We start from the raw sequence: 27880 nt of genomic DNA on the forward strand, positions 1-27880 counted from the left end.
TGTGGCTCTCTATCAGTTAAAATGCATTGGGATTCGCGGCTGTAAATTAAAATAGGCTAAGATAAAGAAAAGAAAAGAAAAGAAAAGAAAAGAAAAGAAAAGAAAAGACAGAATGATAGAAAGAAAGAAAGAAAGAAAGAAAGAAAGAAAGAAAGAAAGAAAGAAAGAAAGAAAGAAAGAGAAAATGCTATCCAAAACGTAATAGCACAATGGATCTCACTGTTCCTTATTCATTATAAAAGAATATTTTATTACCAACAAGGCGCTTGGAGACGCTCGCAAAGGGGGAAAAACCCACGCACTGCGCAAAGAAACCACAAACCGTTTAGCGCTTTTCGTGTACAGACAAGTGACACGGAACTGGTTTGTGAACTGTACAGGCCTGCATGCAATTATATTTTTAAGACGGGAACCTATAGTAGGCCGAAGTATTTTACACGCCAAGAAATCATATTGGTTTGCGAGTTGCGCGTAGTAAGATAGGTCAGACGGCAACTTTTCACTGTGGCTCTTTACTACGGAGCACTTTTTTTTCTTGTCCAATCCCTCCCATGTCTCCTCCTTCCCTTTACGCACTGTCTCTCCCGCTCTCAGCGCGCGCGCTCCACCACAGTTCTGCCTCAGCTCTCCTGTCATCATCGCAAACAAAGACAGCCTTCGGGGTAGTTGGCGCGGCGGTTTCAGAGCGCTAAAAAGTACTTGAGAATCAACAGAACATTTGGGATTGAGATCAACAGCTGTCACGGTGGACTTTACAAAACATCTGCGCTCTCAATTCACCTCTTTTAAAATGCAAACCTCTCCGAATGGCTTTGTTGACCAGTGTGGATTTCTGCCCTGCTGTCGGTGGTAGTACCAAGTCGTTTCTCTGTCTCAGTTTGCCCTCCGAAGGAAGCCTCCAGGAGAATACAGAATGAAATGGACAGTCTTGCTGTTAGAATACTTCTTGGTCAAAGTTCTGGTGCTGTTGTGCAGCGCGGTCGGGGAAGCGCAGCAGCAGCAGCTCGAGGGCTTTATAATGCTCTCTGGATCCAATGGGTCCCGGGATGAGGAGAGCGTTTCTGAACCTCCACACACCGAGGACAAATGCCGGGGTTACTATGATGTCATGGGACAATGGGACCCGCCGTTCGTTTGCCAAACTGGCAATTATTTATACTGTTGCGGCACTTGTGGCTTCAGATTTTGCTGCGCTTATAAAAACTCTCGTTTGGATCAGAGCACCTGCAAAAATTACGATACACCAGTATGGCTAACAGGACAGCCACCATATAAGAAAACCCTAGACCCTAGACACGATCCAACCAAGGATAAAACAAACTTGATTGTGTATATAATATGTGGAGTAGTGGCAATCATGGCACTGGTCGGGATATTTACCAAACTTGGACTAGAAAAGGCGCACAGACCTCACAGAGAAAGCATGTCTCGGTAAGTAGGCGAACTCGTATTTATTATGGTGGCATTTTCTGTTTAAATCTGACCGTGAATGCTTATGGTAACGGCGTGCTTTGCCATTGATTCTTTTTATTTTTATTTATTAATTTTTTTGTAAACATACCTGCATGGGCGTCTTCAATGTTGCACGCGCCTTATGCCACGAACTCTCGAGTTCATTCGTCTCTGTCAAGTAAAGATAAGTGAAACTTTTTTTTATAAAAGCACCTCGAGATGCCGTTACATCGCGCGTCTTTGTGTTTGAACGCGAGAACGCTCCAGCGTTTGTGACTGCTACGGTCGTTCACTCACGGTGCGTTCAACAAAAAAAAAAAAAGAGCTAAAACAACGGATCTCGTGCAACAGACCTCAGACGTTTCCAAATGCGTTTTGTCGTAAGGGTTTTATTATTAGACACAGTTTTGACAGAGAAAACAAACGGGGAGAAAGAGGGAAAGCGCTCTTGGTGTGAGACACTGAAAAGCATCATGGCAACAGTGAAAGACATCCGTTTGGTGTGTGTAGGAGACCAACAATTAAAAGCAATTTAAAAACAGCAGAAGGCTGAAAATTGTTAACTCAGTCCAAAAATGTATTAAAACATCTCCAACGGAGAATTTTCTCTCTAAAGCAATCTTTTGTGCTTCTTGCATGTTGGTTGTTAAAGCTCTGCATTTACTGTTGCGCTTATTCTTCCCATGCATATTCATCCTTAACACAATCCCTTGAATCTTCATTATGCTTTCCAAATTCACGGAACTGTGTTACGCAAGCTCTCTTTTTAAAGGCTTTCTTGAATCACAGATCTCAAGAGATCCACATGAAAACACGGTTAACTCGCACATGTAAACCACAAGAACTGTACAAACCATTTTAGATATTACATTATATTGCATAACATCCGGTTGTCAGGTTTTATTTTTTACCCTTTGGTTACTCGGCTTGAATGGTGGAGGTGGAAATCTCTTGTTCCTACTGATTCTGTGGGTCAAAACCTCTGATGAGAGCTTCACAGCCCACAGTGTGCAGGTTGCTAAAAGAACGGCTCACAGAAAAAAAAAACCTGCTCCCTTTGATTCAGCACTCTGGACAGCGGCGGCTGTAGCGCTGAACGAATAGATGTCAGTCTACTGGCATTATATCACTGCACGCCGCTCTTTGATGTCTAAATAAAGGCAGATCACACAATGCAAGGCAATGCAATGGAATGCCAAGCTAACGAATGCTTGTTCTTCAACAGAGCTGTCGCGAGCGTCATGCAAGGTGCCCGTCAGGGTCAGCACGAGGAGGCCATCGGAATGCACACACAGCATTATGACACGGTGCAGGCGAGAGCAAACAACATGCGTAAGTTGATTGTAGCCTACTTCCTCTCTTTTCCCACGAGCTCAGCATAAACCATGCACTACATTTACGCTCTTATGAAAATAGCCTGAAACGGTCTAAAAGCATGTTTCTACTGGCTCGAGCGCTCTATATACCGTAACCTCTATGCAATACAACGCACCTGTGTACTGAATTACACATGTAGTTATAAATGATACATATATAATAACACATTAAGTATTCAAAGTTTCGCTTGCGGTGCAAAACTTTGTCGGTCGCGCACCACTTTCAGATTTTCTTATCCTATGCTTAGCATATAGAGATATGTGTAAGAGAAAGGAGACGCTGTGCCTGTGAGCACAATGCTGTTGTGAAATAAGCCTATTTATGGTCACCGCCGTGGGCTGCTGTTGCAGTCGTGTGTACGGTTTGTTTAAAAGCGCTCAAAACGAACGGCCCTATCACAAATGTTTAAACTCTCATTTGTTGCGATGCTGATTGCGTCACCCCCTCTGAGGTTATCAACTCCCTAAATATATCTGTGTTGAAATAACACAAAATACAGCGAGAATATCAAAGCCCCCTCGGAGGGATCCATTTCGGTTGACACTGAAGATGTGAGTCAGTAACTGGAGAAATTTCCCTTTCATCTGATTACAAGATAATGCCACTCTTTCTTCACTGCCATAGATTTTGTAGCTAGCTCCATCTGAAGTTTTGAAAAACTCTTTATGTTACATTTCTTTATTATGAACAAAGGCTAAAAGCAATAATATGTAGATATATCGCAGGAAAGTCTAGAGCACTAGATTTGTGAGGGGTTTTTTTTGTTGTTGTTTTAACAGTAGCACAACCCTTTTTGGTGCTAAATAGAACTTTTTTTCGGTTGCACAAAGAATCATGCTTTGAAAGTATCATACAGAACCTCAGTGGCGCCGCGAAAGAGCTTTTTCATATGTGTCTGGAGGGCTTTTACTTTATTTTTTATTTATCTACCTGCTCTGCACCTGCACTGTAGTCTCTTAAATTGAAAAGATATGCACTGAAAAAAAAATCAAGTAAAACAGTAAGATTTTTAACACTGTGTGCATGGTGAAAGCCACATCAACCATTAGCAAGCTCAATTTAGAAATAACTATGAAATGTCGGTTATGTCCTCTATTGCACAGAAAGACATTGAAACAGTCATTTTGGCTTTCCTCTTATTCCCACATCATGATTCTTTGCAGTACTGGCTTTTAATCCATAAACCTGAGTGTAATTACATGAACTGCTTTTAACCTCTGATCCCAGTGATTTAATATACAGTCCACCATTATACAAGTTACTCCATATGAACCGAAATCAAGAGAACAGGACTTAAGAGCAAGTAATTCCAGCGATTATGCAGAGAACCTTAATATGAGAGTTTAATGTGTGGCAGATCATAAAATCTTGTAATTAAAACATAAAGATATACTTTAAAGGTGCAGTGTATTGATAAAAGTGCATGTCTTTTGAACACAGAAGATGATCAAATCTGATTTATGTGTCGTAATAGAAGTTCATGCGCTCTTAAATGACAGATGTGAGATCATTTCTTTCAACACGAGATGATAGAAAGACTTTAACTGTAACTGTAGGTTAACTGCTGTACAATATGTAAAGACAGTTAGATTACGCAACTTGATTCCCCCGCTAATCACTCGTATTTGATACTGAGAATGTTTCAAAGATTTAGGGCATACAAGACGAAAATATGTTATGCATTCCCTGTTTTACATTAGATATCGCTCGTGCTCATATGGACGTTTTCCACAAAAACCAATCAAACAGTGACTGTATTATTCTCTTCGATATTCTTCCTCTAAGACAGCGACAATCCAGATGCCCACCCACCGTGTGCTGAATGATCCCATCCACGAGGTCTAGTTACCTCACTGAAAGTGCAAAATTACTAGACCTTTTTTGACGCAATGATCCAGGATTCTGGAGGATACAGTACTGTGCTCCATTACCATCACAGCTTGGCATTACGAGAGTACCCGTGGCTTTAAGGAGAAGTTGAAAAAAAATAAGCATTGAATACAGAATGGGGCATTTTTTTGGTCATGGCATGAAATAATCAAGACTTTAACCCAGTGTGATTTCAATCATTGTACAGTATACAGGAAGATAAATTCTGCATGTCAGTGACCTGAATTGAAGAACAAAAGCATTTCCTCCCACAGCGCAACGAGCAACTGAACCTTGCAGATGAAGTGGAGCTTTTTCCAATGCCACAGCTAAAACTAATTACCTTAATGGGGTTTCCCAAAAGAAACAGCAGAAATCTATTATGCTGTATTTATTTTAAGCCTTGTGCCAACACAAACACCTGAAACCAAGATGTGCTTGCAAATACGCAGGTGCTAAAGACACATCTGCATGTTCTGTATGGACTTAAAAGATCAGCGAGAGTAAAACTGGTCTGTTCTCACAGTAACTTAAAAAATAAAAAGTGGAGAGAACAGAATGGATTTCTGCTCACCTATTGCATTCTTCATCCGTGTTATTATTCTTGCCGTTGGCGTTATACTTGCAATAAGTCCATTTACAGCGAATTGTCCTAGTTCATTGCTAGCTCAAGCATGTCTTTGTACTAGGATTCTCTCTTTGCAAAAAATATGATGACTTGATATCTAGAGGCATGTTAACTTTTAAAACATCAAATACTCTGACTTTATTTTGATTAAAGCCAAAACTTATATCTAAAAACTATTCAGATTTTATATGTACGTATATATATATATATATATATATATATATATATATATATATATATATATATATATATATATATGGCAGGACGATTCTTCATGGGATGATATGTGCACACTTTGAAAAGCTATTATTAAATATTGTCATGTGAGAGTGTCACTAATACCCTTTAAAATGCTGCCAAACATGTGCTGGTGTGTTAACAGAGCTAAAACTTTCATTTGACAAGTTCACATTATTCTTGCCACCATCAGAAGTGCTAAAATTGCAAGTGCAAAAACAGCAAAATAAGTGAGTCAGTGAATAATTTATACAACTGATTGATTAAAATGCTGATTCAATTGGGAATGGAACAGCTACTTTGTTGCTCAGTGTTATTTTAGTTTAATACTATAATATATACTACAATATAATAGTAATATATACTATTACTTCTTTCCTGTATTTTTTAATTAGCATTAATTTGTTTATTTTCAAATTGTATTTTATGTCTTGTTTTTTTTTATTCCAGGTAGCAGCTATAGTGCTTTAATTTGAACCAGTCTCTTAAAATCAACTTGTGATTTTAATAATGCATGAATAAATACTGAAATTAAAATGAACTAAGATTAATAAATACTGTAGTATTGTTCATTCTTGGTTCCTGTGTACTAATGTCGTTAACTAATGCTAACTAATAAACATTATTTCAAAGTGTTACCAAAATAGCTGAAGTTAATGTTTATAAGCCTGCTCAGAGATGGTTTTGTTTGGAAATATTTGACTCGATGTGGCAAAAAGAGACAAGCGTCAATGTCTATAATATGTTACCCTGTTCTTTTGATTTAATATTTTAGAACAGTAATGCCATACTGTTTTTATGTGCATTACTGCATGTTTTGCCACAGTTTCGAGTGGCGCTAAAACACAGGTTCAGTGCATGAACCCTGGCACGTTTTTATTACGTTGATATAGGTATGTATTGCGGCGGTTCAGAACTGAAATATATACGTGAACTGTTGCTAAAAGTTAATCGCTTAATCATGTAGAAAGCATGAACCTAAACCTACCTGATAGTGTTGACCAATGCAAAACTGATATAAAAACGCATTTGTTCATGCAACCGTGCCATTTCAACTGCTTTTTACACAGATTTGAACTGTTTTATCGAACCGTAGTTACAAAGGATTCGAACCAGAGCTCCTTGCCTCTTTATTATTATATCTCTGTATTTAATATCTCTTATATCTCTGTAAACCTACTGTCTATGAAAACCCAGAGATATGAAGCTGGATATGTGTGACGCTAACGTTCAAAAGCATCAGTTTTCAAGTATCCCAGCATATAAATATTGTTTTGAAGTCATAACAAGATATTCATCAAGTAATTGTATGAAAATTACGCTTTATTAATCAAAACTCTGTAAATTTATATGAAAAGAGTTTTACTGCCTGTAGTTTTCATTTCTTTTGGAAACTGCAGTGATATGTACTTGTTGGTAGATATTTTGTGTTTTGATAAAAAGTGCACCCAGGTAGCTCAATTATGCTATTTATGACAATAGGATACAGGACCAATCATAAATGGAGATTATATTAATCTTAAAATTTGTTAAGATCTTAATCTCTGGCAAAATCTTTGCTGTATTTTCATTTAATTTTTCATTCATTTCTTATTGTATTTTTTAAAAGCAATACACTAAAGGACGTGGTAACATAACTATTAAAATGACAATTATATTGTAAGCCATTATCTCCACCTTTTTGCCATTTTTTTGATCCTTTTCATTCCCTGGACTGCTGCAAGTATTGGCTATGTGAAAGAAAAAGAGCGTGAGCAACATATCGGCCCCCAACCTGAGGCACCATCCCATCCCATTTACTGGGCCACGGTTCACGCTCCTTGAGGCAAGCAGCATATTTCTGTTGGCTCAGTGACCGTAGACACCATTGCTGCCATGTTACAATGGCAGAAACCCCCCGCCGGGATTGCATTCAGGTCAGCATGGTCTCCCCACGCTCAGAGAACTCCACCAAGGAGAACTGGCTCTGATTTCACACCCAGAGGACAGGCTGGCAGCCTATTTCTTCCAGCACATTGGGGGAAGAGGGACATGTGGCCATCTGATGTGCGTCATTGTAACGGGGCTCGTACAGGTCTGCTACTTGATGCCAATGCTAATTTTACTTCACATGCAGAACCACAGCGCCCATTTTCTCAAGAAAATACCACCTTTGACGCTCCAATCTTAATATAAAAAAATGTGAGATTAATTATAAATAAAAAAAATTCATTCTACGGAAATGGCCACTCTTCTGAATGGTTTTATGATTGAAATAGCTTAAGTTAATTGAATCTTTGCATGGCTCACCACTGTGAAGTAAGGTGTGATTAAATTAGATATTTAGTGGCAAGAATGGGTCTACTGTCAACAGTGAGCACATCTTACACAGAAGTCGGTTACAAAAAAATCAATCACGTGTCCGTTGGGAAATGCAACAAATGCAGGACTAGCTGAGACCAACCTGACGAACCTGATTTTTTTTGCCCTGATGTTAAATTCACATGTATCACATGTAACAAAAATAACTGGATTTTTGCCAGTGAAAAAACAGCGTTCTCTTACATAGTGTTTTGGTAATTCAAGCATTTTTAAGGCTGATGATACACTGGGCAACTTTTTGAGCAATGTTGCTGGGCAACTTTAGGAAATGTTGAGGTAAACGGTCAACCAGGTGAGACACAGGTCCTAAGACTTAACCAAATAAAAATCTGTTACCCCTTCTCAACTGAAATATGCTCAAGCAACATTGCTCAAAAAAAGTTGTCCAGCAAAAATGCTCAAAAACGTTTCCCAGTGTATCATCAGCTTTATTTTGCCTCAGATTTGGGGCTTTTTTTAACTGTTGTAGAATGAAAATCAGGGCTAAAATCGTGCAGTGTGTGGGTGGCATAAGGTGGTCTAAATGGAAAGTATTGCTTACAATACTACATTTTAGAATGATCCTCTTCTATGACCAGCATATTAAACATTTCTGTATTAAAATTCATATTGATTTGGCTCCGATTTCACACATAGAGGATAGGCTGGCAGCCTACTTCTTCCAGCAAATTGGAGGAAGAGGGCCAGCTGTATGGCCTAATGATTGAATCAGACTTATAACCCAAAGGTTGTAGGTTTGAGTCCTGGTGCTGACTGGGACTGTAGATGGATACAAAAGACATTTTGGTGGAGGGGCAGGGAAATCAAAGCCAAATCTCAAAAACGAAAAAGCATTGTGTAGTGTCGACTTTGTAAATGGTTGGGTAGAAAAGCTGGGTATCTAAACAACTCAACAAGCAGTGCATTTTTACTTGGCACAGCATTTTTTCTTATTTTTAATCCTAGTGTGGATATTCTTATTTCTATTTGCACCTAAATGCAAATGTACCATTTCGGTATCGCAGTACACCCAATATCTAAAACCTCAGTATCTGAAAAGCTCAAACATGTATTGTGCATCTCACCAAGAGCCTATCAGTTACTTCGTGAACACCTGAAGAATTTGATTAGCTGATCCTGAAGGCTTTTGTGAAGGGCAGATTTAAAGAAGCGAAGACGGATGGACAGCGGGAAAGCAGTCCGAATGCTATCGATCCACTCACTGGTCAAGCAAAGCAGGGAAGCTGGAGAAAACACTTTTGCTTTTTCACTTTACCGCACCATAGCCATTGCCGAGATGTCCATCTTCCTAGAAAAAACCCACTCCTGTTTCAAACTGATAGCTGCCACCATTTAGGACAGATAACACAGACATGGAAGATGCTGAAATGACACCAAAGAGAATTGAATTCTACTGTTACGGAACATTTTTAATCAAAAACCCACATGGGTTGACAAGCTTCATTGGAAGGGGTTTTCCCCTGTTAGAACCTATTGAGCCGCATCAATCCCAGACTGCCTTTGTCACCTATGCAAGTCATTCATGTATGCATTGATTTGAATCCTTTCTGGCTCTCCTTTGCCTACATGACTGATTGAGCGTGTTGTCATGGTGGACACGCTCATGCTAGCACAAAAACACACAGCCCCCAATCCTTAGATCAACACACCACTGCCCAAAAACGATGCATAATTCATCTCATGTAGCGCGCAGCAGCAAGGGGAAATGACAGATTAATGTATTTGCTGCAGAACACTTTGCAACTCCAGACTGTTTATCACTTGACATGACAGAAACGGGAATCATTTCCATCCTCTGTCTGTTCAACTTTGGCTTTAAGTGGACAGCCAGCTTTCATTATCACGGTAGAGACGCTAACGAATAATCAGCTCCCCAAGAGGGCAAAGGGGGGATCAAAATGCAGTTTTACAGGCAAGATTAAGTTAGGATAAATTGAATGTGCTTGTTTAATGCAGTGAACATGGATGAGTGCCACTCTATCAAACGCCACAGTCAAAACGAGTATGTGTTTATGATTGAATTCTCCCTCATTAAATATAATTTCAGACAGCAGGGGCAGGGCACAGGTTGGAATTTGAAATGAGGCATGCTTGCAAAGTTATTCCGATATTATAGTGATGGCAAATGTCCCCTGAAGGCAATGACTGGCATTAATTGTAAAACAGGTGTTAGGGTGGATGGATCTGATGATCGCCAGTTTGAAACAGTGCTGTTAATAAGTTCCTGTGGGTAGGTGTGTGTGTGTGTGTGTGTGTGTGAGAGAGAGAGAGACAGAGAGAGAGAGACCCACAGCCATCTCAGGAGCATAATAAGTTAAACAAAGTTCATTATAGATGCATCATTATGCATTCATTCGGTATAACTCAGCAACTTTCAATTCATTTTGCTTCAGGACCTATACTTTAAATTGAACACTGAAAGTATTAGAACTGCACAGAAGTAAATATAAAAATTCACCTAAAATCAAATATACACCACTGTTTAAAAGCTTTGGGTCACTTAGTTGAGTAAAGAAGGATAAAATGGATCAAATGTGACAGTAAATCACTTTGTATCGTTAAAAAAGATTTCAAATTATTATCTATTTGTCATTACTTATTCATCAGAGAATACTGAACAAATATATCAGATGTTCTAAACAAATTGTTTTTATAAAAATAAATAATTTGCAAGCATAAAATAATACATGTGAAATTAAATGTAAATGCTTATCTGTAAAATTAGTTATTATCTTAATCATTTCCAGTTACATTCATTTTAATCTTGTTTTTCCAAAGATGAGAGCATTTTAGGCAACCCTTTGGCATCTGTCTCATTTAGCTGATTTTGCCAAGTGACAAATTAATATGTGCCAAAATACAGCGCCGAGTTTGATTGGACACTCAGCCTTTGACACTAAAAACAACAGAACATTTTGTTTTCCTTTTTAAAAGCATATTTATTTTGCTGTCCTAACCATGCAGGTTGAATTTAGCGTTGCTTTCAGAAGAGACTTGTGATCAGGGTCGGGTCTCTGTCCACTATTGGTTAGAATATCCCCTAAGTCGTTGTGCTTGTTTCCTGTCCTACTTCTTTTTAAAAACACCGAAAGGGAATAAAGAATATCAAAAGAAAATAAATGAGAGCATGCGAACATGCCATGTCCAGTTTTTGGGTTGAGACCACTGGTATAACGTATCTCGAAAAAACGATATTTTTTTCCCCAACACAACGTCACATGACATTTCCATATAACATTTCTTTTTTAAAATATGCAATTAACAAATACTTTTTGTAAACCTTGCTCTGACATCACACTGCAATCCTGCTGTGATGTATGATATTCATAAGCTTCTCGTCTCTTAAAGTCTCATGTTCTCGTGCTTTCCATTGGCAAAAGAGCTTCAAACTTAGCTCAAAGGGATATTGAAGTCCCATATGAGATTACCTTTTACAAGGGTTTTTCACCCTTGGAAGAACAGCGTGCCTTGGCATCAGTTTTTTTCATTTAACGGCACGAGATCCTTTGCCTTGCAGCACCGTCTCTCCAACGGGCCTGTTGTCACCTCTTTTCATATCCTGGAATAATCCTTCTATTGGAAAATAATGGCAAATAAAGAGAGAGAGCAAGAGACGAGGTCTGGAAGAGACATAGATAGACCCCTCTGAACTTTGTGAATATGTGATCTCAACAATATATTAGATAAAATAAATAAATAAATAAAATGCTCCGTGCTCCACATGTGGATTGAATAGCTGCCAAACTTTGACTTGAAAGGAGGAACATTTATTTACGTGGCCCGAACAGCCTCCTGAGGTGGTTTTAGTGATTAATTTATTTTTTATCTCAAATGTATCTTGCAGTGCATTTCCACCTGCTATCCGGTGTAAATAAATGCAAGGTGGAAATACTGCCTGGTTTCTCAAACTTTACGATGCAACAGACCGCCACATATGATGATCCCCTATATATTTTTATTTATTTATTGATTTTATTAAGAGTAATTTAGACAGTTATTGAGATTAATTGAAATGCACAATGAAAAAAAACATGATTTTAGAGAATCTGTTTTTCCAGATGAATTCTTCATAAACACACACACACACACACACACACACACACACACATATGAGTTTGGTTCCAAAACACAATCACTCGTCTCGCATCATTCCACCCATTGTAAACAGTGCCGGTAATGATGGCTTTGAATACATCCGGTATCCTAGTTTTCCTCATCTACTTTCTACTTTATGATCAGTAAACAAATGAAAAAATTAGGGCTGCATGATTAATTGCAAGTGACTGTCATGCGCATCTCAGTTCTGTAATCACCTTCACATGCTTTCAGATGTAGACGTAAAACACTGACAAGCTATGCAATGTTGCATTTGTAATCAAGCCATATCGTGTAGCTTGTCAGTAGAAGTGTTAAGTGCCATTAATGGTTTTTGTTATATACAGCGTATAGCACTTGTAACATGGCATGGCAAGATAAATGCACTTTTGAAAGCTGAATTTAATGGAAATGTCATTTTGGAATTTTCTAGTCTAAGTTAAATGCTTAATGCTTAATTTAAAGCATTAAGATGACCTGTTAAATTAATTAAAAAAAATTAAATTAAATTAAAAAGGTGTAGGCTAATGCATTTTATAGCATTTTTGGAAAAAGAAATAACTTTTTTACATAATATATATATAGTTACATCATACAACTACGAATTACATACACATGCATGTCTGTATTTACATGTAATAAATATGCACAGTACGCGCTCATATATTATGGATGTGATTAATCACAATTAATCATTAAAAAAGCACTAATATAAATGTATTATTATTACATCTTTCTCATCTTTTTAATATACTTAATTATAAACCATGTGAAAAACTGATGAGCTTTTTCTCCTGTTTTCATTGGAAATGCATTTAAAACATGTCATTTTGATGACCAAATATGAGTTTTAAATTAACAAAGTAGTGACTTCAAGAGGACTTTACTGAAAGTAAAGTACATTTTTAAGATCAGTCGGAAATATCATCTTACTTTTTTTTTTGTGCAGATTTTACTCAATATTAGGGCTGTGATGGTCGCCGTGACCATCGCATCACGTCAGCGTCACACACTAATGTTAAACGTCCACCATTTCAAAGCAGAGTTACACGCCTTGGTGTATTATATATATATATTTATATTTATATATATATAAAAACCACCACAACCGCAACACTGGCGGTTGTTGGTGATTTCCCACAGTGGTAGTAAAAAATGACCACCGTCTCAACCCTCCCTAAGAGCCTTGCAAAAAACATGATTTCAAAAACATACATTGCAAAATAAAAATTGCAGAACTTTCTTAATATCTGACATACAATAGCTTATTTCACGTTCAGAATATTTATTGCTAAATCCTTACTTTATTCATCACATTCACAGTGTCATGTTTCCAAGTTTCTCAAACACCTGAAGAGCAAGACAAACAGATTAACAACAGCCTTATACGACCTCATACACCAAAAGCATACAACAAAAAAAGTGCCAAAACACAGCAAGGGCAACGAGCGCCTCACAGGCAACGATACTTGACATCTGGCAATCACTGTGCTTCCTTCTTCCCGCCATGGCTGCATTTTGCTAATGTCAAGAGCAAGAGGGAGACACGCAGAGAATAGTCCTCTCTGATTTGCAGAAGATATCACTTGCAAGCTCAGATGCCCTTCTGCCGCTTCCATCCCAGAGGGATGTGCAGCTCCCGAAATACCCTCCTGCATCTTTAATGAGAAACTGGAAAGGTATCTTATAGTCACATTGTTGACTTGTTCTCAGTCTATGTGCTTTGTGATAACCTTGACATATTTAACCTCAAAACACTCTGAAGAGTCTGGGGATTCTCAGACAGATGCAGACGCAGCGGATGGTTACACAAATATAAATCGTAGTAAATGTATTAATAGTAATAAATGGGGATATCAAACAGATGGCATAGATTTGATTGACAGACAGATGGTAAGGCAGATGCAAACACATTTTTCTCCACCTGCAGAAATCTCAAAATCTTCTCTTTTTCTGTGGTTTTCACTCTGGTCTGGCAATGTAAACAAGATCCTGGGGCGAAGTCACTGTTGCATCACTTTTGCATCACTTACGGTATTTTAGTGCAACAGAGTTTAACCAACCATTAAACACTCTGCACTATTAAATAGTGCTGTGGCATGAGTATTTAAATTGAAAAACTGTCATTGTATTCAGCAGAAATAAAACTCACGCTTTCTATGTGAATTAAGCGTAAGATTGCATCTTATTCACAAAATTCTGCACTATTTGCCTAATGCTATTAACGGCAGCTATGCCCACAGATGACAGAGTAAGAGATATTTGTGCACATTAATTGAGAATGCCTTTTAAATTCTGATTTACTGAACAGGATGCAAAATTTGCATTCAAATTTAATTGCAAGGAAAAGCGTTTTCTAAAATTCTTAAATAAATCAGTCGACGAGACCTTTGAATGCTGACAGAAGCCTGTTTGAAAGTTTTTAAAAACACATTTAACATCACTTTTATCACAAACCTACAATCATAGGTGGAAGGGCCATCAAATCTATCCATCACGGATCTAACAAGGACTAATGGATCTCTTCAATCAAACTGGTGACATTTTACGAATCAGCAGCTGCCGTGATCATACGGCACGTATACAAAGCGTCTGCTGTCCCATTCAGTTGATGGCTATCCTCTTGATTCAAGTGTTTCCTGGAGAGCGGAGCAATTTTGACTTTCCTCATCAGAAATTGCATATATACGAGCTGCCAAACCAAAGCGTAATCATTTTCTTTAATATCCTCAGGCCTATTATAACAGCACTGTCCAGCAGAGTAAGGTCTGGCAGTGTTTATCTGCTGTTTTAGACACACAAGAGGCTGCTGACCCAGATACATGAAGGAAAACACCCATGCATAACTTAAGGTGCTACATCTAATAAAAGCCTATTTTTCAGCCCAATAAAGTATTAACTAGGGTGCTGGAACGAGACAGGGCGACATGACTGAGGCAGACGCTGTTCTGCAAACCGTTGCATTCTTACAAAAAAGACGGGTTATTTTCAAGGGGATTTAGTTAGCTGAATGATATTTGGGTGGTTTTTTATCTGACTCAGTGGAGCATTTAGACTATCAGTGGTGTTCAGGTGGTGCCTGGATCTTTCCTTACATGATATGAGGAATCGTTTTTCGAACCTGTAATAGATTACCTTCAGAACCTACATACATTACATGGCCTTGAACATACAGTAAAGACAAAAATGCAGTGTTTTTTCACTCATAGCATCCATCAAAATGATCTATTTGCTGTTTGTAATCTAGACAGATGTTTATAGAGGCATATATTCTTTTATTTTCTTTAGAGATTATCTTTTCATGGGTTAGGCACCCTGGAGTATATTGGATCTCTTTTTTTTGTTGCAAAATGAGTTGTTTTATTCTTTTTGATAACACTTTATTTTATGGTTACACCTATAATTGATACTTTTTTGAATTTTTGTGGGTTCACAGGAAATACCTGAACCTTATTCTTTAACCCCGTACGTTATTTTCCCAGTCAGATTTTCACATGCTTTTCTCATTTTGAGGGGCCGCCTGTTTCTCATTTTTAATTCACGCTTTTTCTCATATCAGCTCTTTGGATCTGAAATACATCGTGCTTCATCTTCTGTCTGACTTTCAGGCAGTTTAAACGCAACAATACAGTGACATTTGTAGGTTGTTGGTAATGACTCTGCGTGGATTTCTGTGGCGTTCTCTCATGAGAGGCAGCATCCTGCATGTCTAATGAGCACTAGTGAACAAATAAACATATGGAGTGGATAATGAGGACATCAGTGTTTATAACACCAAGCAGTCCAATCTCACACTCTCTAAAAGTGTGGAAAAATTTATGAATATTTAATAAGGTTTATAATGTATACTGTAACTACCCTTGGTGTAAAAACGGATCTCTTTTTATTAGTGTTTACCTAGTTGATCATGTTAGTTAGCAGTGCAGATGCTCCAGCCACGATCAATGTGTACTTTTTTAATGTTAAAAAGAAGTCTTTTTTATTGTGTAATATTACGACAACTGATTTTAATACAATATAAAATGTAATTTTATAGCAAAGCAGAATTTTCAGCAATCATTACTCCATTCTCTGTCACATGATCCTTCAGAAAATGTTCTGATATGCTGATTTGCTCAGTTAATATTATTTCATTAGTGCTGCTCAATTATTAATAATGGATTATTATTGTCTGGCAAATATGTTGGAAAATCGTGATTCTTTTTGCAGTATTCAAGCGATACTGAAAACAGTAATGGCTAACAAAAATTCAGCTTTGCCACTTATTTTTCATCAAATGCAGTCTTCGTGACTTCATTTTTCACTTTAATTTGTATTATTCCAAACTTTTGACAGTGTAAATAAAATATCACATTATCATTCTCCTCTTGTCATGCGGTGTGGAGTAGCTGTACATCGAATGCAAGAGGTCCAGCACTAAAAGCTAAATGATCAAGTGCACTTTGACCTCATTTTTAAAGAAAGCAAACGTTCTGCCATCCTCAGGCCAGCCCATTTAGAGCACAATAGTAGATCCCGATAGAAGCAAACAGCTTTCATACACACAGTCTGCTTCTCTATCGCTCATCCGCAGCAGTTTCACAGGATTGTACCCTCTTCTCACATTTAAAATGAACTTTCTCTGAGCAGCTTATATTTCTATTCTACCTCTGCTGCTATCTGTCTGTTTGAATGGGTGTTATTATTAGTGCCAAACAGTGCTGGTCAACTTAATCAAGTCGGTTAAAACACAAAATAAATTTAATAGAATACCATTTAATAGAATGCACCTTGCAGATTCTGCAAAATGTTAATCATTTTAAGAAAATAAGAGAGATCAAAAATGTTGCATAGTTTTTTTTTTTATTTAGTACTGTTGCTCTCTTAAGATATTTCACATAACACTCAAACTCAAAGTCCAGAGATGTTGGTACTTTTTTTTATAAAATGAAAACTAAAAGACTTTGAAAATAATTTCAAACCACATGAGCCAATATTGTGCTCACAATAGAACACAGATAACATACCTGGAATTTTTTTTTGCACAAAATGAACTCATTTCATATTTGATGCCCGCTACAGTCTTAAAATAGTTGGAACAGGTGCATCTCCTCTTATTAAAAGAGTCTGAAGATGTCTGGGCACCAAGGTTATGGTCATTTTTTTCCCCATTCTTGCCTGTTTCCAGCTGCTGAAAAGTTTGTGGTAGTCTATCTTTTACCTATTTAATGTGTCTTGTCCTGCTAAGTTACACAAGGCCTTCCACAAAAAACACATTGTCTGGAGGGGAGCATATGTTGCTCTAAAATCCTTATATACCTTTCAGCATTCATAGTGCCTTCCGAAATAATCCAAGCTGCCCATACTGCATGCACTCATGCAGATCAGAGATGCTGGTGTCAGTGATTACCAACAAGAATGTCAAATGTTCACTTTTTTTTAATTTTTACCATAGAACATTTCCACTTTGAAACAGTCCATTTTAAATGAGTCCGAGAGAGCCCACAGGACATGACTGCGCTTCTGGACCATGTTTACATATGGCTTCCTTTTTTGCATGACAGAGCTTTAGTTGGCATCTGCAGATGGCACAGCGTATTGTGTTTACCGACAGTGGTTTCTGGATGTATTCCTGGACCCATTTAGTAATTTCAATGACAGAATCATGCCTGTGAGTGATACAGAAGAACATGGGCATTCAACAAAGGTCTTCGGCCTTGTCTCTTACACACTGAGACTTCTGCAGTTTTGATGATGTTATGCACTGTTGATAATGAGATTTGCAAAGCCTTTGTATATCGACATTGAGGAATGTTGTTTTCAAAGTATACCACAATGTTTTTATGCACTCTTTTACAGACTGGAGAGCCTCTGCCAATCTTTACTTCTGAGAGACTCTGCCTCTCTAAGACGTACTTTTATGTTACAGACTTTTTCAGCCCTATGTTGCCAAAAAAGGTTGAGACCTGTAGAAGGCATCACATGTGAAATGAGCTCATTGAAGTGTAAAAGTGTGCATTTTCTTGATTTAAACATTTGTTATGTTATCTACGTTTTATTGTAAATAAAATATTGGCTCATGTCATTTGTAAGTATTTTAGTTTTCATTTGATTAAAAAAAAAAAAACATCCCAACATTTCCATAATTTGGGTTGTATACAATAATCAGTAATTCATACACATCCATTGTTAACAAAAGAAGCAAACATTCACTGATACTCATGAAAAAAACATGACGCAGTAAGAGCTGAGAGGAAGACTGAAAGCTTTTTGAATGATCCAGTGGAATTTTTGTATTTATCTTATTTAGCTTCTTAAATGAAGTCACACTGAAATACAGTATATTAAAAAATAAATTACAAAACAAAATAACACACATCCATCCTGTTTAATAGTTTTCACCCCTCAGCTTTAAAATACACAGTTGCCTTCTTTAGTGTCAGTAAATGTTTGCATCTTTTTGTTATAGTTGTGCCCACTATGTTGTTCTCAGTGTGAAGAGATTTCTTAAATCATGCAGTCTCTGCTGGAAAGGGTTTAAATATTAAAGATACTGGACAACCAAAGACAGTACAGGATCTGGAAGATTTTCTGAAGAACAGTAGGCAGTGTAACTGCCAGAACAGCCATATTTCTTCCAGATAACAGATGGGTAACCTTTTAAATGGGGTCATCTGTGTAAATTATTTAGCTATTTTATTCAGCTGTATTATTTTGTGTTTACAGGCTAATGTAAACATTTGTTACTTTTGTAAAATTATCAAACAGATTCTGCAAGACGTAAGTAAAAAATAGCTTACTAAAATTCTCATTATTTTAAAATATTGAAAACATTATGTTAGGAATTATACAAAATCTAATTATAAATTCATAAACACTCTCCAGGGAGACGCACACTATTCTTATTGTCGTTTCCTAATACATACACATTATTTATATACTTCTCTACTAGATAAATATAGCAGGCATGTTTGCATAGACTATATTTACTCTTTTTACTCATTACCTCACTCAAAAACTGACAAAGTCAGCTGTCACCACCAAAAATCTGTGATCTTTCTTCAAATTTGCTGAAAACGGCAACTGCTGTAAGCTGTCATTTCACTGAATCTTTTCTTCAGGATGAAACTTCACACCAGCCTCCTTCCCTCCAGTCAAAGCAGACCTGGATATATAGGTGACTTCACACAGCTGTTATGTGTCACAGAAAATGAAATAAAATGCTCCCATAAACACTGGCTGACATATTGTCATGCTATTGAGCGAGATTCATGCTCGCAACCTCTCAGACCTCAAGAAAAAAGTTCCTTTGGGCTCATGCTCAGGTCGGAGGCTGAGCACACTTAGACTCAAATCCTAGAATCGTGCCTACAGGCCTGTATTAGATCCAGTTGACAGGGATTATCCACTGTGGGCTGTGATAGGCCGTTTACATGCCTGCATTTAAACCCGCTCCATCACACTGCAGTCCACTAATTGCAAAGTTGGATGCGATCCCAGCAAAACCATCTTTCTCCTCAGCCTCAGATAACAATTGCTAATTAATGTGTGTTAATGTTTCCTCGTTCGGCGGGCTAGTAAAGATGGGGTATTTAAAAACACGAGAACAAACACCGAGGGTCCATCAATTGCAAACACTGAGCTTGCTTAGCACGTGGGTGGTGGAAACCATACAAGAGGCTGGCTGCGTGCTCCGCAAACAGAGCACAAACGCTTGTGTTGCCATGACGAGAGCGATAGCACAAGGAGAAGATGGTGTAAAGGCAATTTGCAACCAAACACTTGGGAGGAAGTTCTCCCAGTAGAGATGAGTCAGCTTCTTACACAAAACAAAACAAACACTAAGATACCCAGGAAATTGAATAGAACCAAGCATGGGATCACTCCCACTTATCTGCTACTTCTGTCAAATTTTCAAAAGAGTAGGCCGCAAAATCTGTGGTGTACAAAATGAACAGCATGTATGGTTAACAGGAACGTTTTGGACTAAAATCCAACAAATGTTCTTCAAAAAAGAGGTGTTTATGTCTGTTTTATTATTGTATATGTGCATCTTCTGGCTTTGTGAAGTTTATTTGTTTTTGTTTTTTTTGACCAAACTTGAAAATACATACTCGGTGTGCTATGGCCTACTGCTGACAATATTATGGGCTCATTTCACCACTTACAGTTTACCTGAGGTCAAGGAAGAGGTCATAGGTCTGAGGACCGGGGCGAGGACACTTAGCCCACTTAATGATATCTTAACTGACCTTTGCCCTTTGCATGATGGAGAATTTAAGACTTGGGCAAAGTGCACACACACACACTATATATATATATATATATATATATATATATATATATATATATATATATATATATATATATATATATATTGTGACGAGTCGCTGCCCTCCTCTTTATTGTCACCATCACCCCCTTTGTTGTTCCGCCCTTCACCAGGCTCCCGGCGGGAGTGGTGTGTTCGAAGGAGGGGCGTGGTATTGGCCAGGTCTGGCGGCGTGTGACGAGGCACACCTGAAGGGGATTTAGCCTTGTCACCGCCGCCCGTTAAATGCCCTGCGCGCCTCTCCTCGGGACCGGTCTCTTCCCCGTGCATGCACGCTGGTGTCCTCGTGGGTCCAGGAAGGGTGCGTGAAGGAGCTCGTCCGCCGCTAGACAAGCGCGTCGTGGGACCCCGTACAGTCCAGGCGGCGACTGCACCGGATACGGCTGACGGGCCAGGATGCCGAGCCGTTAAATCCCCTAAATCTCTGGCGACCGGAGGAAAGAAGCGACGGAGATGCGCGGAAGAAGCCGCCGCCTCGCGCCCCGAACAGGAGAGGGAGCGTGCGCGCGTGACTCCGCGGACTCCGCCCCTTACCTGGACCCTGCCCCCTGGAACACTACCTGACCTTCCACAATCCCAGAAGCACAACGAGGGCACCAGTTTCCCCTTTTATTTGGACACTTTTCCCCTTGGACACTATTTTGTACTATATATAAATCTCCGAGGCCTGACGCTATATGTGTCTGTCATATCCCGTCACAATATATATATATATATTAGATAAAGTAATGATTTACATTCATAATTTAAAAAAATAAGCTAAATGCCTTTTAAAACTACATTAAAATGAAATTATAAACCAATTTAAGGGGACAGAATTGGGACTCCAACTGAAGGATCTTCATGTTTTTAAAATACCTGCATGTAATGACATCTGTAATTAGTTTCAGATAACCACCAATCCCTAACTGTATCCCAACTCAACAGCAGGAAAAGTGTTTTGCAATGCAATATAAACACATTAAGTACACAATAGTAAAGGCCACTTAATGTCAATATTTTACAATGCAAATTACTCCTCTGATGCTGCTTTTATTAATATGTTGAAAACGGTTGTCCTTTTTTTTCAGGATTCTTTAATGACTAAAAAGTTTAAAAGAACATTTATCCAAAACATTACTTTGAAATCCTTTTTTTCAAAAATTCATGCTTTATGAATAAAACAATTCGTTTTATTAAAACAAATCTTTTGAACAGTAGTGTGCATCAGTCGAGACTTTCATGTGAAGTTTGCACAGTGTGAGTCTGTGCTCTCAAAGCGTTCAGTATCTGTTTCCCCGAGTCATCCAATTTTGAACATTATGTAACTGAAAATAACGATGTACTATTAGCAAATAAACAATATTTTCCACGAGCTTCGGCAAAACAAAGACAAATAATCTGTTATTATTTGCCAAAACCATTAGAGAGCACAAGCATACTAAGCGCTAATGCGTGTACAGTAGTCTATAGTGTTTTCTGAAGCTCTGTTGAGCAGTAATCTGTGTCTGGTGTGGTATGACTCACTGCACGCGCTCAGTACAGACGTGTGTCAGCAACCCTGCTGCAGGGCTAAGTGATTAATTAGTCACAACAGGAGCTCTGCGCTGACAGCTCTGCCACGCAGGTTACACATCTTTGATCGTCATTCACCACTGACAATTCATCTCTATGAACCAGAGGAAGTCAAGGGAGGAAATCAAATCAATGGGACCGGTTGTATATACATACCGTCACTTATTCTTCGACTGTCACATCACAGGAGGTAGATTGGACCGGGTTGTGACACTAGCCGCACGCACGCGTCAAACATCTCGTTATCGAATCCGTTCAGTCTGATTCTTTTTTTCATCTGCCTGCGACCTACTGTACGTACAGAAAGTTTTCCAGCCTTTAGGTGTCTGTTTCTCTTTTGTTATCAGTGGCGAGCGAATCCCAAGTGACGTTAGTCAGCAGCAAGCAAGACATATTATTAGGGATGACTAAGAAAATGCTGTAAATTAAGACAAAATAATGATGCAACCCTTGAACAATATTTTGTTTTGTTTGCAGAAGGCGGCCAGATAAACAACATGATGCAAACGCACCCGTATCCAGCCCTCAGCCAGCTGTCCCATGTCTATGAGCAACAGCAATCAGCTAAAGAGCTCAACAAATATGCCTCACTGAAGGCTGTGGGTAAGGATGTATGCTCAAAAGGATCATTTTTAGCATGTCTCGTGTGGATCTTTCCTGTGCAAAACTCATGAATTATTCCTCTTATTGAACATAGCATTTACAGCAGAATATTTTACAAATGATTAATAAATCCCAGAATGAGAGGCATCGAGAGCTGTTTTATCACTAGATTTGCACTGAAGAGGAGTCACCGTACTTCAAAACAGTTGACCTGCATGCGGTTGAGAGCTTTAAAAAATATCTTCTCAGCAAAACTGAACGTATGCATATATATGTGTTTATTTGCAAAAACAGATAACTCCATTTATCTACAGTCTCAAAAATATATATTTTTTAACTCATTCTATATTATGACTGGTGTTCAAGAAACATTTCTTAATTTTGTCAAAGTAAAATGCTGTGCTTAATATTTTTATGTGGCAATACAAAGAACAAAATGTTTTTGAAATAGAAATAGAAATTTTGTCTATACTTTGAAATAACTGTCTTTAGTATGGAAGCCCGTTTCCGGCACTGAACAAAAAAATGAAAAAGCTGCGACTTTCTCTCACAAATCTGTCTTTCTTTTAATTTGGGAGATAAACTAGTATTTGTGGGTTATGAAGTCAGAATTGTGAAATATAAACACGCATTTCTGAGAAATAAACTTGCAAGATATAACGTCAGAAATGTGTGATATAAAATTTGCAGTTCGAATTGTGTGATAAAAATTCTGAGAAAAATTGTGAGATAAAACCTTTTTTTTTATTCAGTGGCGGAAACAGTCTTACTTTTCTGCCATTATTAATAAAAATAAAATAATACTAACTCCAAACTTATCTTTACAACCCACTTACATTAAACATGAAGATTTGGATGAAATATACCATATGAGATCATCGCACTAAGAAAAACTCACCCTCTGGCGTCATAGTTATTTTTTCTTATTTAATTGCCTCCATGAAAATTCTCAAAGGTACAGAATTGTTAAAGCTGATAAGTCCCAATTCTGCAGATCAATACTTCTCTCTCGGTCCCCAAACACATCTCTAAGGTCACAGAATTGGATTTCCACCCGACATAGAGAAGTGGAGCGTCTAATAAAGGCCTCTACCAGAATATCCTCCCACCAAAACCCTTTGAGATCCCGATGGCGCTAACTCCATGCGTGCAGTCGCGAGCCGATAGATATTTGAACTCTGTCCGGGGGCACTCGTTACAAAACCACGATTCATCTTGATTATGGCTCTTGAGGACGTGCACAGTTGAGCGCTGTAATTGATTCACTCGTCTGTTGTGATGATCCGTGTATCTGATATAGCGAGCGGCGCGACAGTGGAAAAATGTCCACTGTGCATGACGTCTTCGTCTTCTCCCACAGGAGCGGATGAGCGATAAATAAGATTTATTATCACACTGAAGACCAAACTCGTTTTAAGCGTGAAAAGTTTATCTTCAAGGTCGTCAAAGCAGCCGACCATCAAAAGCAGACTGAGGAAGTCACACTAGGACGCCTGGTACTCTAAGAGTAATGATTCCTTTACAAACATGAATCACCTGGTAAAAAGACGAATCTCCCAAAGCGAAGTGACAAGCCAAACTGACCACAGATTGAAAACCTTAACTGCTTAGTTATTTCTGAAGGAAAGGTGGGTCCCTGACCTTACTATTGCGCTACGTACCAGCTGTTCTTATTGTGAACAGTTCAGCCATGCATATTTTTATTGTTATTTTTTAAATTTAAATTCACATTTAGTCATTTAGCAGATGCTTTTATCCAAAGTGACTTACTAATGAGGACAATAGAAGCAATAAAACTACCATGAGAGCAACAATGTGGAAGTGCTGTGACTAATGCAGTACATATACCATGTTTAAAAGAAAAATAAATAAATAAATAAAAAGAAACCAAGAGAGAATAGAAAAGGAATACTAGTGCTGATCAATGTTTTATATAATAAAGTATAAAGAAGAATAGAGAATGCTAGTGTTCCCTGTATAGTGAAAAATAAATATACCTAAATGTATTTATTTCATGCTAAGTATACAGTACTACAAATGCATTTACATATGTATGTACTTAAAGGAATAGTACGTGTATATGACTTTCTTCTTTCAGACGAACACAGCCTGAGTTTTTAAAAAATGTAACCTGGCTCTTCTGAGCTTGGTAATGGATAGCGGCCATTATATTGAAGCTCAGTAAATCAGGTATATATCCGCAAGTACTGCATCATAAAATTTACCTTTATGTCTTCAGGGGGTTTTAACATATCCTCCCTTGATAAAGGGAGTGAGGTGCCAAACGTTACCTTGACAACGCTGCTCTCCAACAGTTGCAAATAAATATTACTTCTCATTATTATTATTTTATTTAAATATTTTCTCACTGTGTCTTAGTAACTATTAATCTTTTTCAAATTAACATTGCTTGCACTAAGATCTTAAATCATATTTCTATCAATGATAAAAATATTTTGTATTACATTAAAATAAAAACCAATTTAATCAACATATTCTACTTATGTTTGTATGTGAAGTTGAAATTAATCCCAACCCTCACATGTTCCTTTTGCTAACGGACTTCTGGAAGGGATTCAGTTCCTCACTTTCATTTGGAGCGTCCCTACAAATCCCCTTCCTGAAATGCCCTTTAAGGGAGCAAAAAAAGTCGTTTGGAATTCTCCATTGGCTGACCTCTGAATTCAGCCAAGACGCTCTGACAAGCTGGATGCGAGTTGTTTAGATTATCATTTTAAAACTAGAAATATTATTGTTACAAAAACCCATCGATCTGCTTCAGAGGACATGAGATAACCCTTCCAAAGCCGTATAGGTTAGTTTTACGATGCAGTGCTTGTGGATATATCAGATTTACTGAGCTTTAAATTCATGGTCGCTGTCCGCCAGCATTACCAAGTTTGGAAGAGCAAGGATAAATGTTTCCGACTGTGTTCGTTCAGAGAGAAGAAAGTCATATACACCTAGGATGGCTTGGGGGTGAATAAAAAAATGCCATAATTTTCATTTTTGGGTGAACTACTTCTGTAATGAAAATACCCTGTACTTTTAGTCTGCTAGATTGGAACAGCTAATTTTGTGCTTAATGCACTTTAATTGAGCAGAAGTAGTGCTAAATTCCATCTAAATATCTGAAGTATAACTGATGGCGCTAAAGTGGAACTATGGCAAGTATACTTCATATATACTTTAAATATCTTGCATTTAAAGACCAATATTACTCCAAGATCATATAATCCTGATTAATAGTGACATTAAAACACACTTTATGCTCAATGTTATAAACACAAGTAAGCCTATGGGTCAGGCTTCTGGTTCTTTACATGCTATTGGTAAATAACAATAGAAAGGTGAAACAATGGAAAAATAGATCTTTTAAAAACAATATAACTTATGCACGGATATATGTTTTAAGTTCATAATTTGTCATTAACCTATATTTCATTAAAACAGGCAACCTACTATATTTCTATACAATCTATATACTATATATATTTTTTATAAAAAAATTTAATAAGGAATCTATATAACTTCTTCCTCAATACCTCCCAGTGACTGCTTATTTTTTGCAGTATAATTTTAATAAGTGCATTTATGGTCTGCGTAGAGTGTAAATCAGCCTTATTTCTCTAAAAGCTAATTTATTTCATCATGATATCTCAACTACCCTTACTCTTCCTCTCTATCTCGCCATCAGCGGCCAAAGCCAACGGTGATTTCCTCAATAAGCAACACCGCCACTTGGTCGAGTTGGCGGCGAAGGGAAGTCTGCCACTTCATCCAGTCAGAATGGAGCACGTGGAGCCCACAGCTTCCTACGTCACAGAGATCCCGTGCCTCAAGCAAAATGGACAGAAGCCCAAGAGCATTAAACCCAACGTGGCCCATCCCGCAATGGCCTACAGCTCCAATACCATCGCAAACCCCGGCATGCTGAGGAGTTGGGAGGCTGCAGAGACTGCGGGCCGACGCAAAACTTATGGCCCTAGGAAGATGTGCACGGTGGAGCAGGTTAATGAGCTACACACTGCCCGCAGTCATCATTACCTACCCACGCAACCCTACTTTGTAACCAACAGTAAGACAGAGGTGACTGTGTAATAAGCTGAATATGTTTCAAAGCAAGCGGCAGAGAGCCAAATGTGATTATCGTCATGAAAGGACTCTCCAGACTCTGCCCCTAGTGGACTGGAGGCACAAAAGGGGTGAGCATGTCATATCAGCTGACAGTCAGGCCAGGGATACTTGGAACCGTTCACCACTATTTATATCCACTGTAACAATGATGTGTTTGTGTTCCGTCAATGAAAAGGTAAAAGGAAACAGATGTAAAGAATCGGCACACGAAAAGTTTCAGATCAATAGCAATAAGATCTAATAAGCGTGTATGAAAGAGACGGCTATGGAGAAATGAGACATTACAGAAATGAAACACACTGCATTATCGATCCCAGATATTAAAGGGCTGGCATGGAGTATAAAACAGGGGGCGATGCTCTTCTCTGAAATAATATACAGAAATTTTGTCAGATGCGATATCGATTTGGGGACAGCGTAAAAGACACTGGGCCTGAGGCTGTGCCTTTCGTTTTGTCAATACATAAGCACCTCGGTCAAGCAACTAAACAACTGATATGAGTTAAAATATGGAGTATTAGCAGCCGTGGTCACATGTACCGAATATTTCATGCGAAGGTAGCATTGCCATGCCATGAGCAACACTGTTAAAGAACATGGAAGCTTGGGCACAACTTGTGTCTTTGGAAATACGTGTTTGGTCTCTTTTTGCGTACATTCGGCATTACTTTTTTACGTGTACTCTCAAACGCATATGAGCATGTTGAAATATTTGTCAAAATGTCATCAGTAGGTGTTTCTGCTGCCACATGTACTGTAAGGTTTTTTGCACTTTTACAAATGTGTCGTGCGGAAGGTACATTTTATTTATTTATTTATTTATCCCCCCCCCAAACAGATGCGACTTATGATGAAAAAAGACCATAAAGTAGGCTATATTTATACCATTGCCAGTATATGTATGCAAATTATACAGTACATTGTGCCAAGAAGTAGCTGGTTGAAGTTGTTGTGTTCAGCATTATTTATTTAACTATATTTCTTTATTTTCTGTATTTGAGAGAAAATGTTTCTGTTGCAACATCATTATCTAATGGAGTGGTAGTTCTGGAGATGAAGATGTACTTTAAACTGGAATAAAATAAGCTTTTTCTTTCCTCATGCTCTTCATCTTTCTTTTTCCCTTTCCATTGCTGTCTTTGATGCTAACAGGATGTTGCACTGTTAGGTTTTCGTAAACAGGTCGATGAACTTTGTTGTATCCAATTGAGTTAATTCAGCAATGCGTAAACCTGGAAATATCAACCCAAAGAACT

General features: G+C 38.1%; 1 protein-coding gene across 1 annotated transcript; it reads left to right on the top strand.

Moving 5' to 3' along the window:
- Nucleotides 1–581: 581 nt before the first annotated feature.
- Nucleotides 582–27725, top strand: shisa9a (shisa family member 9a). Its single transcript, XM_043254286.1, has 4 exons — nucleotides 582–1431; nucleotides 2678–2784; nucleotides 22362–22487; nucleotides 26185–27725. The coding sequence occupies exons 1-4, from the start codon at nucleotides 914–916 to the stop codon at nucleotides 26586–26588; spliced, it is 1155 nt and encodes a 384-aa protein (XP_043110221.1). The 5' UTR covers nucleotides 582–913; the 3' UTR covers nucleotides 26589–27725.
- The last annotated feature ends 155 nt before the right edge of the window (nucleotides 27726–27880 follow it).

Source organism: Puntigrus tetrazona, chromosome 12 (assembly GCF_018831695.1).
Source record: "Puntigrus tetrazona isolate hp1 chromosome 12, ASM1883169v1, whole genome shotgun sequence".
NCBI classification, from domain to species: Eukaryota; Metazoa; Chordata; class Actinopteri; order Cypriniformes; family Cyprinidae; genus Puntigrus; species Puntigrus tetrazona.